The sequence below is a fragment of the Spermophilus citellus genome (assembly GCF_964194105.1).
Source record: "Spermophilus citellus genome assembly, chromosome: 14".
NCBI classification, from domain to species: Eukaryota; Metazoa; Chordata; class Mammalia; order Rodentia; family Sciuridae; genus Spermophilus; species Spermophilus citellus.
In genome coordinates this window covers 88,356,654-88,375,346 of record NC_138194.1, presented here as the reverse complement: position 1 = coordinate 88,375,346, position 18,693 = coordinate 88,356,654, and the positions used below count along the sequence as shown (strand labels likewise).

General features: G+C 37.6%; 1 protein-coding gene across 3 annotated transcripts in view; it reads right to left on the bottom strand.

Moving 5' to 3' along the window:
• Positions 1–14,853, bottom strand: part of TBC1D31 (TBC1 domain family member 31) — a 77,310-nt gene extending 62,457 nt beyond the window's left edge. For 2 of the 3 annotated variants that reach the window (XM_081266201.1, XM_081266200.1), the window contains exons 1-3: positions 14,683–14,853; positions 8,526–8,672; positions 1,356–1,471 (exon numbers count right to left, since the gene is read on the bottom strand). In XM_081266201.1, coding sequence (XP_081122327.1) covers positions 1,356–1,471; positions 8,526–8,672; positions 14,683–14,759 — 340 coding nt within the window. In that variant the 5' untranslated portion in view covers positions 14,760–14,853. The remainder of the gene's footprint in view (positions 1–1,355; positions 1,472–8,525; positions 8,673–14,682) is intronic. The other variant, XM_081266202.1, reaches the window with a different exon arrangement.
• Between the last annotated feature and the right edge of the window lie 3,840 nt (positions 14,854–18,693).

Below are 18,693 nucleotides of genomic sequence, written 5' to 3'. Positions count from 1 at the left end.
TGTCTGCCGAGAACTAAAAAATAAATATTAAAAATTCTCTCTCTCTCTCTCCTCTCTCACTCTCTCTTTAAAAAAAAAAATTGATACATTAAGTGGTTCAGCTACTTAGAGAGGTCCTAAGCAACTTAGTGAGACCCTGTCTTTTTTTTTTTTTAATGCAATTTTTTTTTAATTTTAATATTTATTTTTTAGTTCTCGGCGGACACAACATCTTTGTTGGTATGTGGTGCTGAGGATCGAACCCGGGCCGCACGCATGCCAGGCGAGCGCGCTACCGCTTGAGCCACATCCCCAGCCCTGAGACCCTGTCTTAAAGTAAAAAAAAATTTAAAAGGGCTGAAGATATAGCTCAGTGGCAAAGCACCTCTGGATTCTATCTTCAGTAACCCCTCCAATATGTATATGTATATGTATACATATTACAGTAAAATTATTTTATCCTCATACTTTTCTGTTGTTTCCAAATTTTCTACAGTGAACACGCTTTTTCATATTATATATATACACATATACATACATATATATTATATATGTATATATAACATAAATAGTATATATAATACATTTTATATATGTATATATTATATATAATGTGATATAAAACATACCGGTAATTATACATATATTTTTTTTTCTTTTTAATATATACCTATAGAATAAGGAGTTTTTCCTCCAAAGAGAAGTCTGGTTTTTGTTTAGGCTCCTAGGAGGTAATTTCCCAACCTATTATTCATGGTGGTCCCTCAGGCAACATAAAAATGGTTTATGTTAAGAAGAGAACTCAGTGGGGCCTGACTGCACAGAAAGACCAATCACATCATTAGAAGGTCTATGAGTCTAGCCTCTTGGGAGGGCAGGAGCACTAGAAATTTATTCTACCACATGGGCGATATTTCAATCAATCATGCCTTTATAGTGATAAAACCTGACACCAGGCTTGGTGAACTTCCGGGGTTAGCAACATTGGTGCTGACTGCTACAGGTCAGTGCTGGGAGGGTAACGTGTACCTGAGGACAAAGGAAGCTTCCCTTTTAGAAAATTCCCAGATCATATTATACCCCTCCTTCCTTTGGCTGGCTCTAATTTTTGCTACATTATGACTATAATCACAAGTATAATGCTTTTCTAAATTCTGTGAGTTGTTCTAATGAATCGCCAAATCTGAAGGTAGTTGGGGAACCATGAGTTGGGAAGCAGCCTATCTGAAGTGAAGAGGGTCCTGGGTCTGTTCCCTACTCTCACCCCACAGCTTGCCACTGTGTCTGAAGTGAAGGCAGTCTTATGGGTTAATTCTTTGCAGTTCTTCAGTCTATGATTTGCTCTGGTTCAAAACTCAAAGAAGAGGACTTCTTACCTATATCAAAGCATTTAACAGAATAATCAGCCAATGCCACAAGGAATTCAGATTTCCTATGAAGATTAAAGGCCAGAGCCGTGCAAGCTTGTGTTGTTCGCTGAACAAGATTAAACCTATGAAGAGATCACTTAGTTAGAATCAGAAATTCTATATATAAATCCACAAATTTTATGCTGGAGGAGTCTTTAGAAATGAGGAAAATGAGGCCCAGAAAAATAAGCCATTTTGATAGACAAAAAGTAAGTTATGAAAAGTGCTACATGTCATATTAAAGGGTTTGAATTTCACTTACACAAAATGGGAAGCCACCATTAGTTAGTTTTTTAAAATTTTTTTTTTAGTTGTAGATGGACACAATACCTTTATTTATTTATTTATTTTTGAGAGAGAGAGAGAATTTTAATATCTATTTTTTAGTTTTTTCGGCAGACACAACATTGTTGTTTGTATGTGGTGCCGAGGATCGAACCCGGGCAGCAACGCATGGCAGGCGAGCGCACTACCGCTTGAGCCACATCCCCAGCCCCTATTTTATTTATTTTTATGTGGTGCTGAAGATTGAACCCAGTGCCTCTTGCGTGCTAGGTAAGTGCACTACCCCTGAGCCACAACCCCAGCACCCACCATTAGTTTTTAGCAAAGCAAAATCAGGATCAGGCATGTCTCTTAGGAAGATGTTCCTGGCAGCAATGGCAAATGAATGGAGGGAGAGGCAAGGAAGAAAAGGAATTCATTAAGAAAAGGAGCTCAGTGGTAAAGCACCTCTGGATTCAATCAAAGAATACTGGTTATATTAACTTTCATCATTTGTTGTTGTTTTCCTTCAGTACTAGGAATTAAACCCAGGGGTGCTCTACTACTGAGCTACATCCTCTGCCATTTTTATTTTATTTTATTTTACTATGATGTCTCTCATTTAACAACAGGATGCAATACATGAGTGTTAACACATAAACAAATATTCAGTTATAAAGACATATTGCATACATAAGGTAAATATAGGTTAAAAAAATGCACTGTAAACCTGGCATGATGGTCCATGCTTGTAATCCAAGCAAACTGGGAAGCTGAGTAATTTCAGAAATTTAAATTCAACCTCAGCAACTTAGTGTGGTTTCAAGCAACCTAGCAAGACAGTCTCAAAATTTGAAAACGTGGAGAGAGGGCTTAGGAATGTGGCTCAGTGTATAAAAATACCTAAACTTAAACTGAAATACAAAAAAAAAAAAATAATAAAGTTTAAAATATTACACTTGAGTGTTAAACATCAAAAATAGATTTCATATAATTCTTTTCTCAGTATTCAAAAGTGAAAATAGTAATTTTTGATTTAGAAAAACAATTATACTCTTTGAAAGATGAGGTTTCTTTACTATGCATATATGATATTTATGAATGATATTTCTACAAAATAACTTGATAATGCTTAATAAATTTAAGCAAAATTTAAAGACAACTACTTGTTTTCTAAACTTAAATGAGTTAAGTATTTTATTGATACTCATATACATCAAGGTGTAATATATAGATAATAACTTTACTATACTCTCACATTTATTATAAATGTTTCATTGTTATATGAGGCATACATTTTGGACAAAATCTGTTCAATGTTCACTACTAGTATGAGTTTTCAGAAGTTTAATGAATTTAAAATTTAAATACATTTTGGATGTATTATTTAACTTTTTAGGGTTTCTGGGTACAATGAATTCTCCAAACATAAGCAGTGTTTAAGAAACATGTAGCTACATTTTTTTTCCATTTGTATTTTCTCTCGCCAGTATGCATCCACAGGTGCTGAGTATTGCTGAATAAAATTTGGAGGCATTGTCACATCGTCAATTTTCACATTTCAAAATTTTCTCTACGCTATGGTTATCGTGGTGAGGATTAAATGCTGTCCCTTTCTTAGAGTAATGGTACAATGGTCTCGTTTGTAGAGCTTCTCCCCAGTGTGTTTTCTCTGATGTCTAGTAATATATGATATATAATTAAAATGTTTCTACATTCTCTACATTTAGATGTCTTCTTTCCAGAATAAGTAGCCTAGTGGTGAAAAGAATTGATTTCTTATTAAAAGCTTTGCTGCATTGTTTCAATTTGTAGGGGTTCTTTTCTGTATAAATTCTGTTGTTAATAAGGTTTAGTCTTTCTTTTTTTAATGTTTATTTTTTAGTTGTAGTTGGACACAATACCTTTATTTCACTTATTTATTTTTCTTTTTTTTTTTTTTTTTTTGTCTTTTTTGGAACTGGGGGTCGAACCCAGGGCTTTGCGAATGCAAGGCAGACGCTTTGCCACTGAGCTACATCCCAGCCCTCACTTATTTATTTTTATGTGGTGCTGAGGATCGAACCCAGGATCTCAAACATGCAAGGCTAGCACTCTACCACAGAACTACAACCCCAGCCCCAAGGTTTAGTCTTTCTTTAAAAGTATTATTACTTTATTCACATTTCACATTCACCAGGATGTCTTCTGCTGTGGTGAATAAAGTTTTATTTTTTATTAGAACTTTTCCACATTATTCACTTTTGTAGGGCTATTCTCCAGTGTGAGTTCTGTTGTGGTGAATAAGGCCTGTTTTATTGCTAAAAGCTTTGCCACATTCCTTATATTTGTAAAGCTTCTCTCCAGTGTAAATTCTTCTGTGGCAAATAAGGTGTAATATTTGAGTAAAAACTTTGTCACATACTTTGCATTTGTGAGGCTTCTCTCCAGTGTGAGTTCTGTTGTGGCAAATAAGGTGTGATATTTGACTGAACACTTTGCCACATTCTTTACATTTGTGAGGCTTCTCTCTAGTGTGAGTTCTCTGTGGCAAATAAAGCCTGTTTTTTGAGTAAAAGCTTTGCCACATTCTTTACATTTGTAGGGCTTCTCTCCAGTGAGTTCTGCTGTGGTGAAGAAGGTCTATTTTTTGACCAAAAGCTTTGCCACAATCTTTACATTTGTAGGGCATCTCTCCAATGTGATTTCTTCTGTGGCGAATAAAGTTTGATGTGTCACCAAAAGCTCTGCCACCTTCTGTACATTTGTAGGGCTTCTCTCCAGTGTGAGTTTTTCTGTGGCAAATAAGGTTTGATTTTTCACCAAAAGCTTTGACACATTCTTTACATTTGTAGGGTTTCTCTCCAGTTTGAGTTCTCCTGTGGCGAATAAGGTCTGATTATTGACCAAAAGCTTTGCCACAATCTTTACATTTGTAGGGCTTCTATCCAGTGTGAGTTCTGATGTGGCAAGTAAGGTCTGATTTTCGACCAAAAGCTTTGCCACATTCTGTACATTTGTAGGGCTTCTCTCCAGTGTGAGTTCTGCTGTGGCAAGTAAGGTGTGATTTTCGACCAAAAGCTCTGTCACATTCTGTACATTTGTAGGGCTTCTCTCCAGTGTGAGTTCTGCTGTGGCAAGTAAGGTCTGATTTTCGACCAAAAGCTTTGCCACATTCTGTACATTTGTAGGGCTTCTCTCCAGTGTGAGTTCTGATGTGGCAAATAAGGTCTGATTTTAGACCAAAAGCTTTGCCACATTCTGTACATTTGTAGGGCTTCTCTCCAGTGTGAGTTCTGCTGTGGTAAATAAGGTTTGATTTTTTACCAAAAGCTCTGTCACATTCTGTACATTTGTAGGGCTTCTCTCCAGTGTGAGTTCTGATGTGGCAAATTAGGGATGATCTTCGACCGAAAGCTTTGCCACATTCTGTACATTTGTAGGGCTTCTCTCCAGTGTGAGTTCTGATGTGGCAAATAAGGTCTGATTTTCGACCAAAAGCTTTGCCACAATCTTTACATTTGTAGGGCTTCTCTCCAGTGTGAGTTATTCTGTGGCAAATAAGGTTTGATTTTTTACCAAAAGCTTTGCCACAATCTTTACATTTGTAGGGCTTCTCTCCAGTGTGAATTCTCCTGTGGTGAATAAGGTCTGATTTTTGACCCAAAGCTTTTCCACATTCTTTACATTTGTAGGGCTTCTCTCCAGTGTGAGTTCTGATGTGGCAAGTAAGGTCTGATTTTAGACCAAAAGCTTTGCCACAATCTTTACATTTGTAGGGCTTCTCTCCAGTGTGAATTTTTCTGTGCCAAATAAGGTTTGATTTTTGACCAAAAGCTTTGCCACAATCTTTACATTTGTAGGGCTTCTCTCCAGTGTGAGTTCTGCTGTGGTAAATAAGGTGTGATTTTTGACCAAAAGCTTTGCCACAATCTTTACATTTGTAGGGTTTCTCTCCAGTGTGAGTTCTTCTGTGGCAAATAAGGGATGATTTTTGACCAAAAGCTTTGCCACAATTTTTACATTTGTAGGGCTTCTCTCTAGTGTGAGTTCTGATGTGGCAAATTAGGAGTGATTTTTGACGAAAAGCTTTGCCACAATCTTTACATTTGTAGGGCTTCTCTCCAGTGTGAGTTCTGATGTGGCAAGTAAGGTATGATTTTTGACCAAAAGCTTTGCCACATTCTGTACATTTGTAGGGCTTCTCTCCAGTGTGAGTTCTGATGTGGCAAATAAGGTTTGATTTTTGACCCAAAGCTTTGCCACAATCTTTACATTTGTAGCGCTTCTCTCCTGTGTGAGTTCTCCTGTGGCGAATAAGGTCTGATTTTTGACCAAAAGCTTTGCCACAATTTTTACATTTGTAGGGCTTCTCTCCATTGTGGGTTCCTCTGTGGTAAATAAGACCTTTTTTTTTACTAAAAGCTTTGCAACATTCTTTATATTTGTAGGGCTTCTCTCCAGTATAAATTCTCTGGTGATGAACAAGGCCTGATTTTTTATATGATTTCTGGTGTTCACTCTCAGTTGTAGTTTTCCATATTTTCTTTTGTGGTAAATAGTCAAGATCACAACTTCCATATTTTGCACTTATCACTTCATGTAATATATGTTTTATTCCCTTTTCTAGTGAATATTCTTGGATATGATTAGGATTCATGGCCAGGAAGGCCAAGTTTCTATAGTTCTCTAGCATCACATCTCTATATAAATTTTTCTGAGCAGGCTGAAGGCATTCCCACTCCTCTTCAGTAAAATCAATGGCTATATCCATAAATGTTAACAGTTCCATTTCCTGGCTCTCAGGGTTCTCAGCGTTCTCCCTGTGGTTTGTTTTCAGATTCTGCATAGCACAGACACCTGGGCTCCGGATCAGGACAGAAGCCTACAAAAAGATTTTTAAAAATGCCATTTTTATGTTTAGACAGGGTCTCACTAAGTTGCTAAGGCTGGCCTTGAACTTGTGATCCTCCTGTTTCAGCCTCCTGAGTTGTTGGTATTATACCTGTGGGCCACTCTGCCTGACAACTTCAATCATTTGATTAAGGTAGTGTCTACTATGCCTCTTTACTGTAAAATCATTATTTTTTCTTCTGTAATTAATAATAATTTGGGGGGAGGCACTTTATGACTACACAATATCTAATTCCTCATTAAATTGTTATAGGAATTTGTGGATTTTTATCTTAATGGATTATCATCCATTATTATTTATTTAATCATTTTTGTTCACTATTATTTTGACATTCAAATTATGTCCAATTTGACTAGAGGGAGCTCCTACAAGCTGGCATCTATGTCCTACTTATACAGTCCCATCATTCTTTGAAAAATTTCCTCTTTCTGGCAATATATGTTATAGGCTCATCCTGTATTTCCCTGCCCCAGTTCTGAAACTGTCCATTTCTTCAAGGCTCCCTGATTTCTTTTGGTAAACAATGGTGTTTAGAAAACAAAAAATAGGTTGGGTATAGTGGCACACACCTGTAACCCCAGAGACTCAGGAGGCTGAGGCAGAAGGATCACAAGTTTTAGGCCTGCCAAGGTAACTCAGCAAGGCCTTCAGCAACAGAGTGGGACTCTGTCTCAAAATAAAAAACAAAAAAAGATGAGGATGTGGCTCAGTGGTAAAGTGCCTTGGGGTTCAATCCCTGGTACCAAAAAGCAAAATAAGAAATAGGCAGTAGGGTACATTCATTGTTACCAGTGTGATGGTGTTCCCAGGACCTCTGAGTGGCCAAAGCTCAGGAATATATGCACATAAAATTTACTTATTCTTACACACATACACTATTTCTTCCTTTCTCTCTCTCTCTCTCTCCCCCCCTCCATATACACACATATATATTTATATCTATACCCAAACCAGGGGTTCACACTCATATTTCCAACTCTAATCTAATACCACAAGGTTCATCCTAGTTTTCTCCCCTTCCCATATTTATAAGTTCCTTTTCCAACAGTGAGAAAGCTGGCTCTCATACCTCCAATATATTTACTTACTGATCAAATCCCTACATATTAACCACTTGCCATCACTGCCCCATTTCACCCTCAGATTTCCTCTGATTTGGGCTACAGCTCTCCACTACTCACTCTGATATGGAAACCCACCTTAATCAATCCTTTCTAACTGCTTCTGGACTAAACTGTTCTATAAGGAAAGAGAAAAATTAAGAAGAAAAAGAGTACATTTTTTAAAAATATTTATTTATTTTTTAGTTGTAGTTGCCCACAATACCTTTACTTATATGTGGTGCTGAGGATAGAACCCAGGACCTCGCCTATGCTAGGCGAGCACTTTACCACTGACCACGACCCCAACCCAGAGTATAGATTTTTAATGCTTTAAATTTTCACATCTAGGGCTGGCGATGTGGCTCAAGCGGTAGCGCGCTCGCCTGGCATGCGTGCGGCCCGGGTTCGATCCTCAGCACCACATACCAACAAAGATGTTGTGTCCGCCGAGAACTAAAAAATAAATATTAAAAAATTCTCTCTCCCTCTCTCTCTCTCAATCTCCTCTCTCACTCTCTCTTTAAAAAAAAAAATTCACATCTAGTTCATAATAATAATAATGTACAAAGGAAATTATGTTCTTTCTAAGTTGACTATTGGAGTACCAGAAATTAGCTGACAAACTGGTAGTAACGAAAACTTAAATTTAAGAAAGAATAAGCTACTAGAGATATTGTTAAAACCAAAGCTGTAAATCTCTAAAAAAAATTGAACAGTATCTATCCTTTCCTACTGTCTCCTCTCAGTACTTACAAATAAGGTACCTAAAATGTAGTAGAATAATGCTTTCTGAACCAATAATGAATGGAAGTTACTAAAATAGTGAGTGAATTAATAACTTGTTAAATAAGGTAGATGTCAAAAACATCTGCTTACCTGTTTGACTGCAAGTCAAAAACATAGATATTTCCTTGATGGTCCCCAGCAATTAAGCAATCGCCTGAGCCATCAAAAGCCACATTCAGAAATCTTAAAGTTTTTAGATGATAATCAGAAGTGTTATGAATGATGTTCACTATAATTCTGTCAAAACAAAACAAAAAAACAATATTAAATTCTACACCAAGTATTATCTGACATATGAAAAAGATTTATAGTATATATTATATTATATATAAAATGTAATATATATATGTACAAACTTTGAAGTTTTTTTGCCTACCTACTCTTCTCCTGTTGCAATTCCTTCTCTCCCCTAAAACCAATCTTACAATTTTTTTTTCTTTTTTTGGTACCAGTGACTGACCCCAGAGGTGCTTAACCACTGAGCCACATCCCAGCCCTTTTTATTTTTTGAGACAGGGTCTCACTGAGCTGCTTAGGGCCTTGCTAAGATGCTAAGGCTGACTTTGAACTTGCTAAGATGCCTCAGCCTCCCAAGCTGCCAGGATTACAGGTGTGTGCCACTTGGCTACTTAAAAGTGATTTTTGAAAAGAATTCAAAAATTATTCAATATCAAAGTAGTTACTATGCATTTATTCATCAAACACTTGAAAACTTACTCTATGACAGACACTGAATAAGCCAGGAATTAAGAATATCTGATAACATGACTCCTGTTATCATGGAACTGAGTTTAGTAGTAAAAACAGGCATTTAAAAAATACATATAAACAGTATTTATAAGTTATGATAATATGACAGACAATAGGATATATTTTTTGTTGTTTTTGTAACAGAAAACGGTCCAAAGTGAATTAAATGTACATGAGTTCTATTTTCACTTCTAATAGATCTACCATAATACCTAAGCAGGTGTGTTCCAAAAGGATATGGATCACTGCTACTTCATTACTATATCCCAGCACCTAGCGCTGAATACCTGGCCCAGAATACACAACAAGCACCCAGTATATGCCTGCTGAGGCAACTGGGGGCAAAGCTCAGTGGCACTGAGTGGGGTTTGGGGAAAATAACTGCTAAATGAATGAAGGCTTAAGACATTCTTTTAAAACCCACATTAATCAGACTCTTAGTCCAAAGATTAAATTTATTTTTTTAAAAGTATACTATAAAGGGGCTGGGGATGTGGCTCAAGCGGTATCGCGATCGCCTGGCATGCGTGCGGCCCGGGTTCGATCCTCAGCACCACATACAAACAAAGATGTTGTGTCCGCCAAATACTAAAAAAAATAAACATTAAAATTCTCTCTCTCTCTTTCTCTCCCACTCTCTCACTCTTTCTTTAAAAAAAAAAAAAGTATACTATAAAAATATACAAAATGCTTAAGAGGTTATATGAAAAACATTTTAACCTTAGATTTTAAACAGATGATATATGCATACATGTAAACACAATTAAAAGAAAAAAATGGAAGAAAAGGAAAAACCTATATATAGGAAAAAAGGATGAACACATCCAAATAATAGCAGTCATTTGCAGGTAACAGAAGTATGAATGATTTCCCTCTTCTTTCTACTTTCCTATATTTTATACATATTAGTTAGTGATCACATGCTATTTTCATGGACAAACCTTATTAAGAATGTACAGCTATATTGTCTAAAGTTACTATTTTTTGAAAGGAGGATTCTGTATAATACATCTGCTGATAGAAAGCCATTTATAAAACTTCCATCATGAAATAACTCAAGACAATATATGTGTGCAAATTCTGATCCTGAAGACCAAAACAATCACATTCTTTACTGCAACAATAATTTTTAATCATGTAATTTTATCTTTATTTTTACAAAATTTTTAATTTTAATTAGAAATATCTATCTTCATAAACCTCATTAAAGTATACTAAATTGAATTATGTGAAAATATTTTCTTCATGTTTATCTAAACACCAGCTTTTAAAACACATTAGAAGCAACAACAAAATTCTTTTTTTTTTTTGGTAATAGCTATAAAGCAAGAAAAATGACTTTTATAATCTTGAACCTTTACTTAGTTATACGCTTTATCCCCTGTTGAGATCACAGTAGTCTTTACAACAAAAATCAATCTTTTTTTTTTTTTTTAAGAGAGAGTGAGGAGAGAGAGAGAGACAGAGAGAGAGAGAATTTTAATATTTTATTTCTTAGTTTTCGGCAGACACAACATCTTTGTTTGTATGTGGTGCTGAGGATTGAACCTGGGCCGCACGCATGCCAGACAGGCACACTACCGCTTAAGCCACATCCCCAGCCCCAACAAAAATCAATCTTTTTAACACAACTTTAAATGAGCTGAAGTTTAGTCTATTTTGGAGCCATTCTAACATGGAGTAAGGTGGGAGGCAGAGCCTTATCTCAGGTAAGACATAGCTCTTCACAAATAACACAATACAATATTACATCTGAAACATGAATCAAAGAAAGGCTAAGAGAGCTTTTTAAACTTTCTTTTTGTGGAAAAAGTGGCAGAATGCTTCCATGTTTTACAATGTCAACTTTAAACAGATCAGGCACTCCTTATTACCTTCCAAAAATACATTTAAATTCCTGTTTCAGTGTAAAGAGCAACATGAAGTTGTATAATATATAACTGACAATAGGTTACTTTATCCAGTTATAAAACATCAAATGACATGAATAAATACCAATCAAATTTTTTATTTCTATGCAAATCTGAGGCTTTTGCTACAGATAATTTTGGTTTAAAGAACACCAACTTGGGCTGGGGATGTGGCTCAAGCGGTAGCGCGCTCGCCTGGCGTGCGTGCGACCCGGGTTCGATCCTCAGCACCACATACCAACAAAGATGTTGTGTCCGCCGAGAACTAAAAAAAATAAATAAATATTAAAAATTCTCTCTCTCTCTCTCTTTCCCCTCTCTCACTCTCTCTTTAAAAAAAAAAAAAAAGAACACCAACTTGTCAAAGTAACTAAGTTTAACTTTTGAAGTACAATTTAGAATACATATTGTACGGTAACAATACTCACAGGTCTGCATGGGTTAACAAAAAAAAAAAAAAAAAAATCAAAGGATAGCCTTAAATCTCTTATACATTTAGGAAACAGTGTTAATGATCAGAAATTGACTTAGACAAAGCAAACAGATATAAGACAGGTCTTCAAATGATAGTGTGGCCCTTCTATGTCAGATACATTGTATAAAAGAGAGCACTTATTGTTTATCTTGCTAGTAAACTTACATAAACTTTCATTTTATATATTTTTTCATAGCACTTAAACAAGGCTAAGACAGATATAGTTATCAAATGCATACATATACCTAGTTACATATATTTTGGGTATCAACTATTATTATAACCTAAATAACACTAGTTTGTTTAACCTGTTACAAAGCAAACATTTAAGACTTTAAAACAGGTAAAAACCCTTTAAGATTTCCTTTCGCCAAGTAACAAAAACCTAACAAATACAAGAAAATTATCTCAATAGATAAGAGCAGGTCATTGTTTCAGACTTTGCTTCATATTAGTACATTAAAGTTCAAATAACTTTAACTGTGCTAATTATAGCCAATTTAATCACAAACACAAACTTTTTGAGATTTACCTTCTGTAATATATTTTAACATTCACAACTTTACATCCTTAGTTTTGTCCTCTTTCATCTTGGACTCTAGCCCAAGAATATTACTTTGCCAGATAAAATACTTTCTCCTCCAGAAACATTTCTTTAACCTTCTAATTTTCTATACTAAAATATATTTCCATACCTATAACTTTCTTCTGTTTTTTCTAGTTTGGGACCCTTTCTTAAATCTATATTATGAAACAGTCCTTATGAATATTATCTGTGCATTTAATTCACACAACAAATTTCTTCCCAGGAGAGGGATGGACAACCTAGCAAATACCAAAGAAAAACAAAAAACAAAACAAACAAACAAAAAATCCTGTGCCTTAATCTTTTTTCCCCCAGAGTCATTCAAGGGGTTGGAGTGCAGGATCTTTCTGAGCCTGACCTTCTCCCTTATCATTATCACACTGCCATCAACTTTAAGTGAATTCCCCACTATCAACTGTATATAGAGACTCCTTTGGGTCCTTTTTAGATACTAGGTATATTGACATGCAATGAAAGAGGCCCTTTCTATCCTTTTCTTTAGGCTTCCTTAAAGATGCAACAGCAGACTTCTTACACTGCTTAAAAACACAAAATTGTGTAGTAAAATAACTTCAAAATACTTCCTGGCCATCAAAATTCAGAGAGAAGGAGCTGAGGCTGTGGCTCAGTGGTAGAGCACTGGGTAGAGCATGTGTGAGGCATTGGGTTCGATTCTCAGTACCACATATAAGTAAATAAATAAAATAAAGGTCTATACATCTAAAAAAATATATTAAAAAAAAAAAACTCAGAGAGCAGACAACTTTCTCCTCCAGTCTTTTTTCTATAGCATTACATCTTCTGATGACAAAATTAAATGATCATTGTTCAAAATATGGGAAAAAAAACCCACGAATCCTACCATCTAAATGTAACTCAGGACTAATAGCACCATTTTGTCCCTGATTCTTCATTTAAATCATACACAAAAGCTACTCAGGAGGCTGAGGCAGGAGGATCTCAAGTACCAGGCCAGTTTGGGCAACTCAGCAATACTGTTTCAAAATAAAAATTTAAAAGAGCTGGGGACATAGCTCATTGGTTTAAGAGCCCCTAGGTTCAATTTTTCTTTCCTGTAAAGAAAAAAAAAATCACACATCACTATCCATTTTCAAGCAATTTCAATTGCTCATAGGTTGCCTGACAGTTTCCCAGTTCATGAACATAAGAACATCAAGTTTTTACTGAGCATCAAACTTATAAGACAACAGTGTCTAGTAAATCTGCCTGATTGGGCTTACAGTGATAACTGGTCTAAAATCACAGAAGGTGCACATCAACACTTCCTACAGCTAAATGCCTCTACCTCCATACTCAGTGCTCTCTTCCTCTTTCAACTCCATAAACAATGGGTTTTAATAAACAACAACAAAAAAAGAAAACCATGTTTTGATGGAATAAACAACAAGGAGGTGTGAAAACCTTGCATGCATATCTACTTGGTAACAGCAAGAAAAAGAACAGGTGGATTGGCTCTAACTCATGGAACACTTAGAAACTACCAGAGGCAGGGGTGGTATTTATATAAACTCCAAAACTAGAAAGGAAAAACCTCTCCACTTTAAGCAAAATTTTTTATCCCACGGAGTGAACAGGACAGAGGAATTGATAAAAAGGATAGATAGCAACTGGAAACCAAACAACTGGCTGCTCCAGCACTGTGCAGTGGATATACAAAGTAAGCCAGTGTGTTGATCTGCTGAGGAGCAACCAAAATCAACAAAAAACCTACTAGAATAAGAAACACTGAAACATGAATCCAAGCGTTACTGCAAAGTCTGCGACAATCCTAGGACATTTCCCTGATGCAAGAAGTAATGGGAACCCAAATGGTCCCACTTCCACTGAAGTCATGGAAGGGAGCTGGGCCCTCAAACAGCGCAGAAAACTGGGAAAAGAATGAAAAGTATCGCTGGCTGTACTAGAAGGCCCTCAGCATTATAGAAGCAACCCTCTGCCCCTCATGTACACATCTATACCTAAACTCCAGACAACTGTTAGTTTGTTTTGCTCCACTGCTCTCCTAGAGTGTTTAGAAGTGTACTTGGCACACAGCAGGTGCTCAACAAATAGCTAATGAATGCATGAGCATCTAATACATGCAATGATTTGAGGATGGATAAACTTCAATTTCTGTACTAAAGGGTACGTTCTCCTTCCCTCATCCCTCCTGGAGTTCTTTTCCAGCGGTGACAAATATTTACTGAGCACGCACTACATGCCAGAAGTGCTATCAGGACACTCTGATAATTAAAGCAGGACAGCGCTGGCTCTCTCATCAGCGGCGCAAATTCCCTTAGGTAAATCTGAGAACTTCCTGCTCCAGCTGCACGGTGGCCGGGACCAAATCCGGAAGGGTGTCAGAGAGGACCACTCCTCCTGAGGTCCCCCAACCCAGGGATTCTGGGCAGAATCAGGGTCAGGATCAGGGTCAGAACCCGAACCCCTGCCCGGCCCTCGTGTCCCTTCCCAAGACGGCTCCTCAAACTCCCCTCCAGACACGGACCCGCGCCCTCCCGCCTTTACCCGTCCCGAGTGAGCGGCGATGGCTTGCGGTGCCATATCTTGCCGCTCTCCTTGTTGCCCAGCTCGGTGCTCTGCATGTCCAAGCCTACTTTCGGCCGCCGCCGATCGGCTCAGTAACTGTCCCGGCACCTTCCCGGCAGGCTCCGCGCTCCCGGCCCGGGAAATTCGAGCGCCCGCCGCGGCGTTCCGGGTCCCCGTGGACCGTTCCAACCGCGTGTGGGACGCCCCTTTCTATTTACAACTAATCGGGAGGCGGATTCCTCCTAAACTCCACACAGGCTACCCCTCTAGACAATGGGATGGCCCAACGACCTTCTCGCTTAGGCTCCGCCCCCTACAGAGGTCGGCCCCCAGGACCCCAAAGCCTTCTGGGAATGGTAGTTTTCTGCAGATGAAGCGTGGGAATGCTTGTCTTTTGGGACCCTTGAGGGGGTTTTAGGCTGCCAACAGAGGCAAGGTCCCTCTCTTCCATTATAAACTGCATTTAGGGATTGTACAGAGATAAACGCATTGAGGATTGAAGAGTTTATTTCCTAGGACTTTGAGGCTCCAAAGCATCCTATAGATGAATAGTTTATTCTTCTTCACCTTTTCATCAAACATATTATTTTTTCAATTCCACAATCTGACAAGAGGTTTCCATATGGTTTTGTACAGTCCACCCCTGGCAGTCCCGCAAAACAATGTCATCAACAGCCGGTTGTGTTAACGTCAGAGCTCTTTTTTTGTTTTGTTTTGTTAAGTTTTCTTAGCCCTTCTGTAGTGCATAATAGGTATGGGGTATTCTTTTGAAAGACCCCAGCCCCATACCCTAAGGCCCGATTATGAAAAGTAGAAAGTATGCAGTAAACAGGATGAGCTCACCACATAACCAGTTGAGAAAGGGCACCCTACCCACATCACAGGACATGCTTGAGCAAACTGGGATCGATGAGCGGGAACAGGGAGGAAACAAAATGTAAACCTGTGAGATTTATGAGTTTTTCGGGAACCTATAGTGAAAAACAAGTTTATCATAGTGAAAAACAAGTTTACCCTTTAAGTGACCTGTACGCTGGATTCAAAGGAACCAATTAGACACCTGTTATTGTGCTAGGCGGGAAACAACTCCTTTTGCCCTATAAAAGATCTGTACCCCACAGCCCGGTGTGCCAGTTCACCAAAGCTTCGGCTGAGGTTTTGCTGTGCACCCGCAGGCGCCTGTGTATTAATAAACTTGCCTCTTGCTTTTGCAGCCAGTGTGACGCTAGTTCTTTTGGATGGGGGATTTGAGGGCCTGAGGGTCTTTCACTTTTATGTGTTATACCAATATATTGACTCATTTAATTATCATACCAAACTTACAATTTAGGTAGCACTATTATCCCACTTTTATGTAAGTTTTCCTGAGGCTGTCCCAACAAATAGCCACACACTTGCTGGTGTAAATCAATAGAAATTTATTCTCTTAGAATTCTAGGCACCTTAAATCCAAAATCTCAGTTTCAGCAGCCTCTCCAAGAGGCTCTAGGCAAGGTTCCTCCCATGCCTATTTTAGCTTCATGTGGAGGCTCGCTTAGTTGGCTTGTGACCACATCACTCCATTGTCTGCTTCCATGGTCACATAGCTTTCTCTTCCAGGATATGCATCTTCTTTTCCATCACCTTCAGCTTTTATCTATGTAAAAATAAAAGGAAAGTCATGATGAAAGCAACATTAAAAGAGCTTTTCAGCATGGTGCCTGGAGAAGCCATTAAGAGACAGGTCTGTGTATCTCTCATTGCTGGATCCCTGGGAACACAAACTATGGCTCACCCTCACACTTAACTGAGATATAATTGACATTTGGTAAATTTCATATATTTGAAATGTGCAGTTTTATAAGTTTTAACATAAGTCCCCCCCCAAAAAAAATCACTAAAACAAGATAATGAAGATAGCCATTACCCCTGAAAATTTCCTCATATATCTGAGGGAGATATAGAAGGGCAGTCAGGGTAAAATGGGAAATGAGGAGGTCAGGGTCAGGGCCAGAATAAAGGAGCACAGGGAGGGTCTTCTGACAAGGTCAATTTCCTGCTGACGAAAGTGCTTGTGTACACAAGCATGGGACCCAATCAGACAGACACTTCCATACTCATGCTCCTAAGCGGGGGATTCAATAGAAAAGAGATGAGTGGACAGAGGGAGCACCAATCACTAACAAGCGAGGAGCACATGGACATGGGAGGAGATAAAGAAAGATGGAAAGTCAAAAGACCATAAAAAGAAGAAGTCAAAAGTCCCCCACCAGATTTCCACTCTGGACAAGTCTCTCTCAATCTCTGTCACTTTTTCGATAATCCTACTTCTTACTTGCTATCTCTGTGTCCTGTTCTTCAAATTTTTTGCTAAACAGAGACAACAAACCCAGCACCTCTAGACAGTAACATAGCTTTGTAACCTGTTTCTATTCCCACCCCTCCTATCCCACAAGCAACTGCTGATTTGTTATACATCTCTTAAATTAGTTAATATTTTCTAGAAATATATATGAGTTCATAAACCTTTCCTTCTCTGTCTCTCTCCTCTCTCCCTTTCTCTCTTCTCTCTGTGTCAATCTTCTGGCTTCATTCCTTCACTGTGAACTTGAGATCATTATTTTGAGATTCATTTGTATTGTTGGGGTACTAATAGTTCATGTTTTTATTGCTGAGTAATATTTCATAGTACTGATATACCATAACTTGTTTATCATTCACCTACTGATGAACCTTGGAGTTGTTTCCTGTTTGGGGCTATTCCACATAAAGCTGCTATGAATATTTCTATGTAAGTCTTGGTATGAATGTATGCTTTCGTTTCTCTTGGGCAAATTACTAGAAGTGGAATAGTTGGGTCATGCATAGGCCTAGATTTAACATTTTAAGAAACTGTCAAATGAACTATAATGAACCTTTATCATTTGACCACTCTAGGAGTATAGTGGTATCTGTGCTGATTTTAATTTCCATTTCTGAACTGATAAATGATGTTCAGCATCTTCTCATGTGATTATTTGTCTTTTGATATATCCTTGGTGAGATATCTGGTCCAGTCTTTTGCCTAATTTTTAATTGGGATGTTTGTTTCCTTATTATTGAGTTTTGAGGGTCCTATATATATCCTAGATACAAACCCTTCATCATACATGTGCTTTATAAATATCTTTTCCCAGTCTGTGGCTTGTTTTTTCCTTCTCTTAGCGGTGATTGTCCAAAAAAAAAAATATTTATCAACTGATCTTCATCAGTATTAATCTCTCTTTCCTTTTATGGATTGTGCTTTTTGGTGTCATATTTAAGACATCATTACCTAGATTAAGATCACAAAGATTTCCTCAACTGTTTTCTTATTTGGATGTATTTCAAACACACCCTTAGAGGGTTGGAAAGTTGTACACAGAAGAGATTTTTAGTTGTTTCTTTGCAAAGCCTCTATCCTTCCCGTCTCACCAACTATACTTTGACTATGGAAGGATGCTTTCTTTTTTGTTGTGATAATATATAGTTGGAAAAGAGAAGTATTGCCAATTTGTTGAAGCTTAATTGACATTTTGATTGCCCAACATCTAAGCATCTTTTCTGTTTGGGAAAGTTCCAAGATATTTGGAAAGTAAAGAAAGACAGCTTATTCTCTTTCCCAATTCCTTGGCAACCGTTTCTATGCTTCCCCCAAAGCAAAGGCCAGTCAAATGTTAGTAAGCAAATTAAGTAGCACACTAACAAAAACTATTAAAATATAATTAAAGAATTTTACTGCAATCTCTCTGAGAACATCAAAGAGGAAGTAATTAATAACCTTTCAGCAAACGTCTTAAAATGCCCTTTCCCACCTCCTTCAGGCAGGCTGAACTGTTATGCCAAATAATTAAGAACTCAAATTCTCAATGGCCTAAAATAACTCCTTATATCTGGGTGTTGAGCTCATCTTAGTCTCTTGTGGATCCAGGCTAATGGAGTTGCCATTATTTCAGAGTTTTTTGTTTATATGCCAGGAGGAAAAAAATGGTT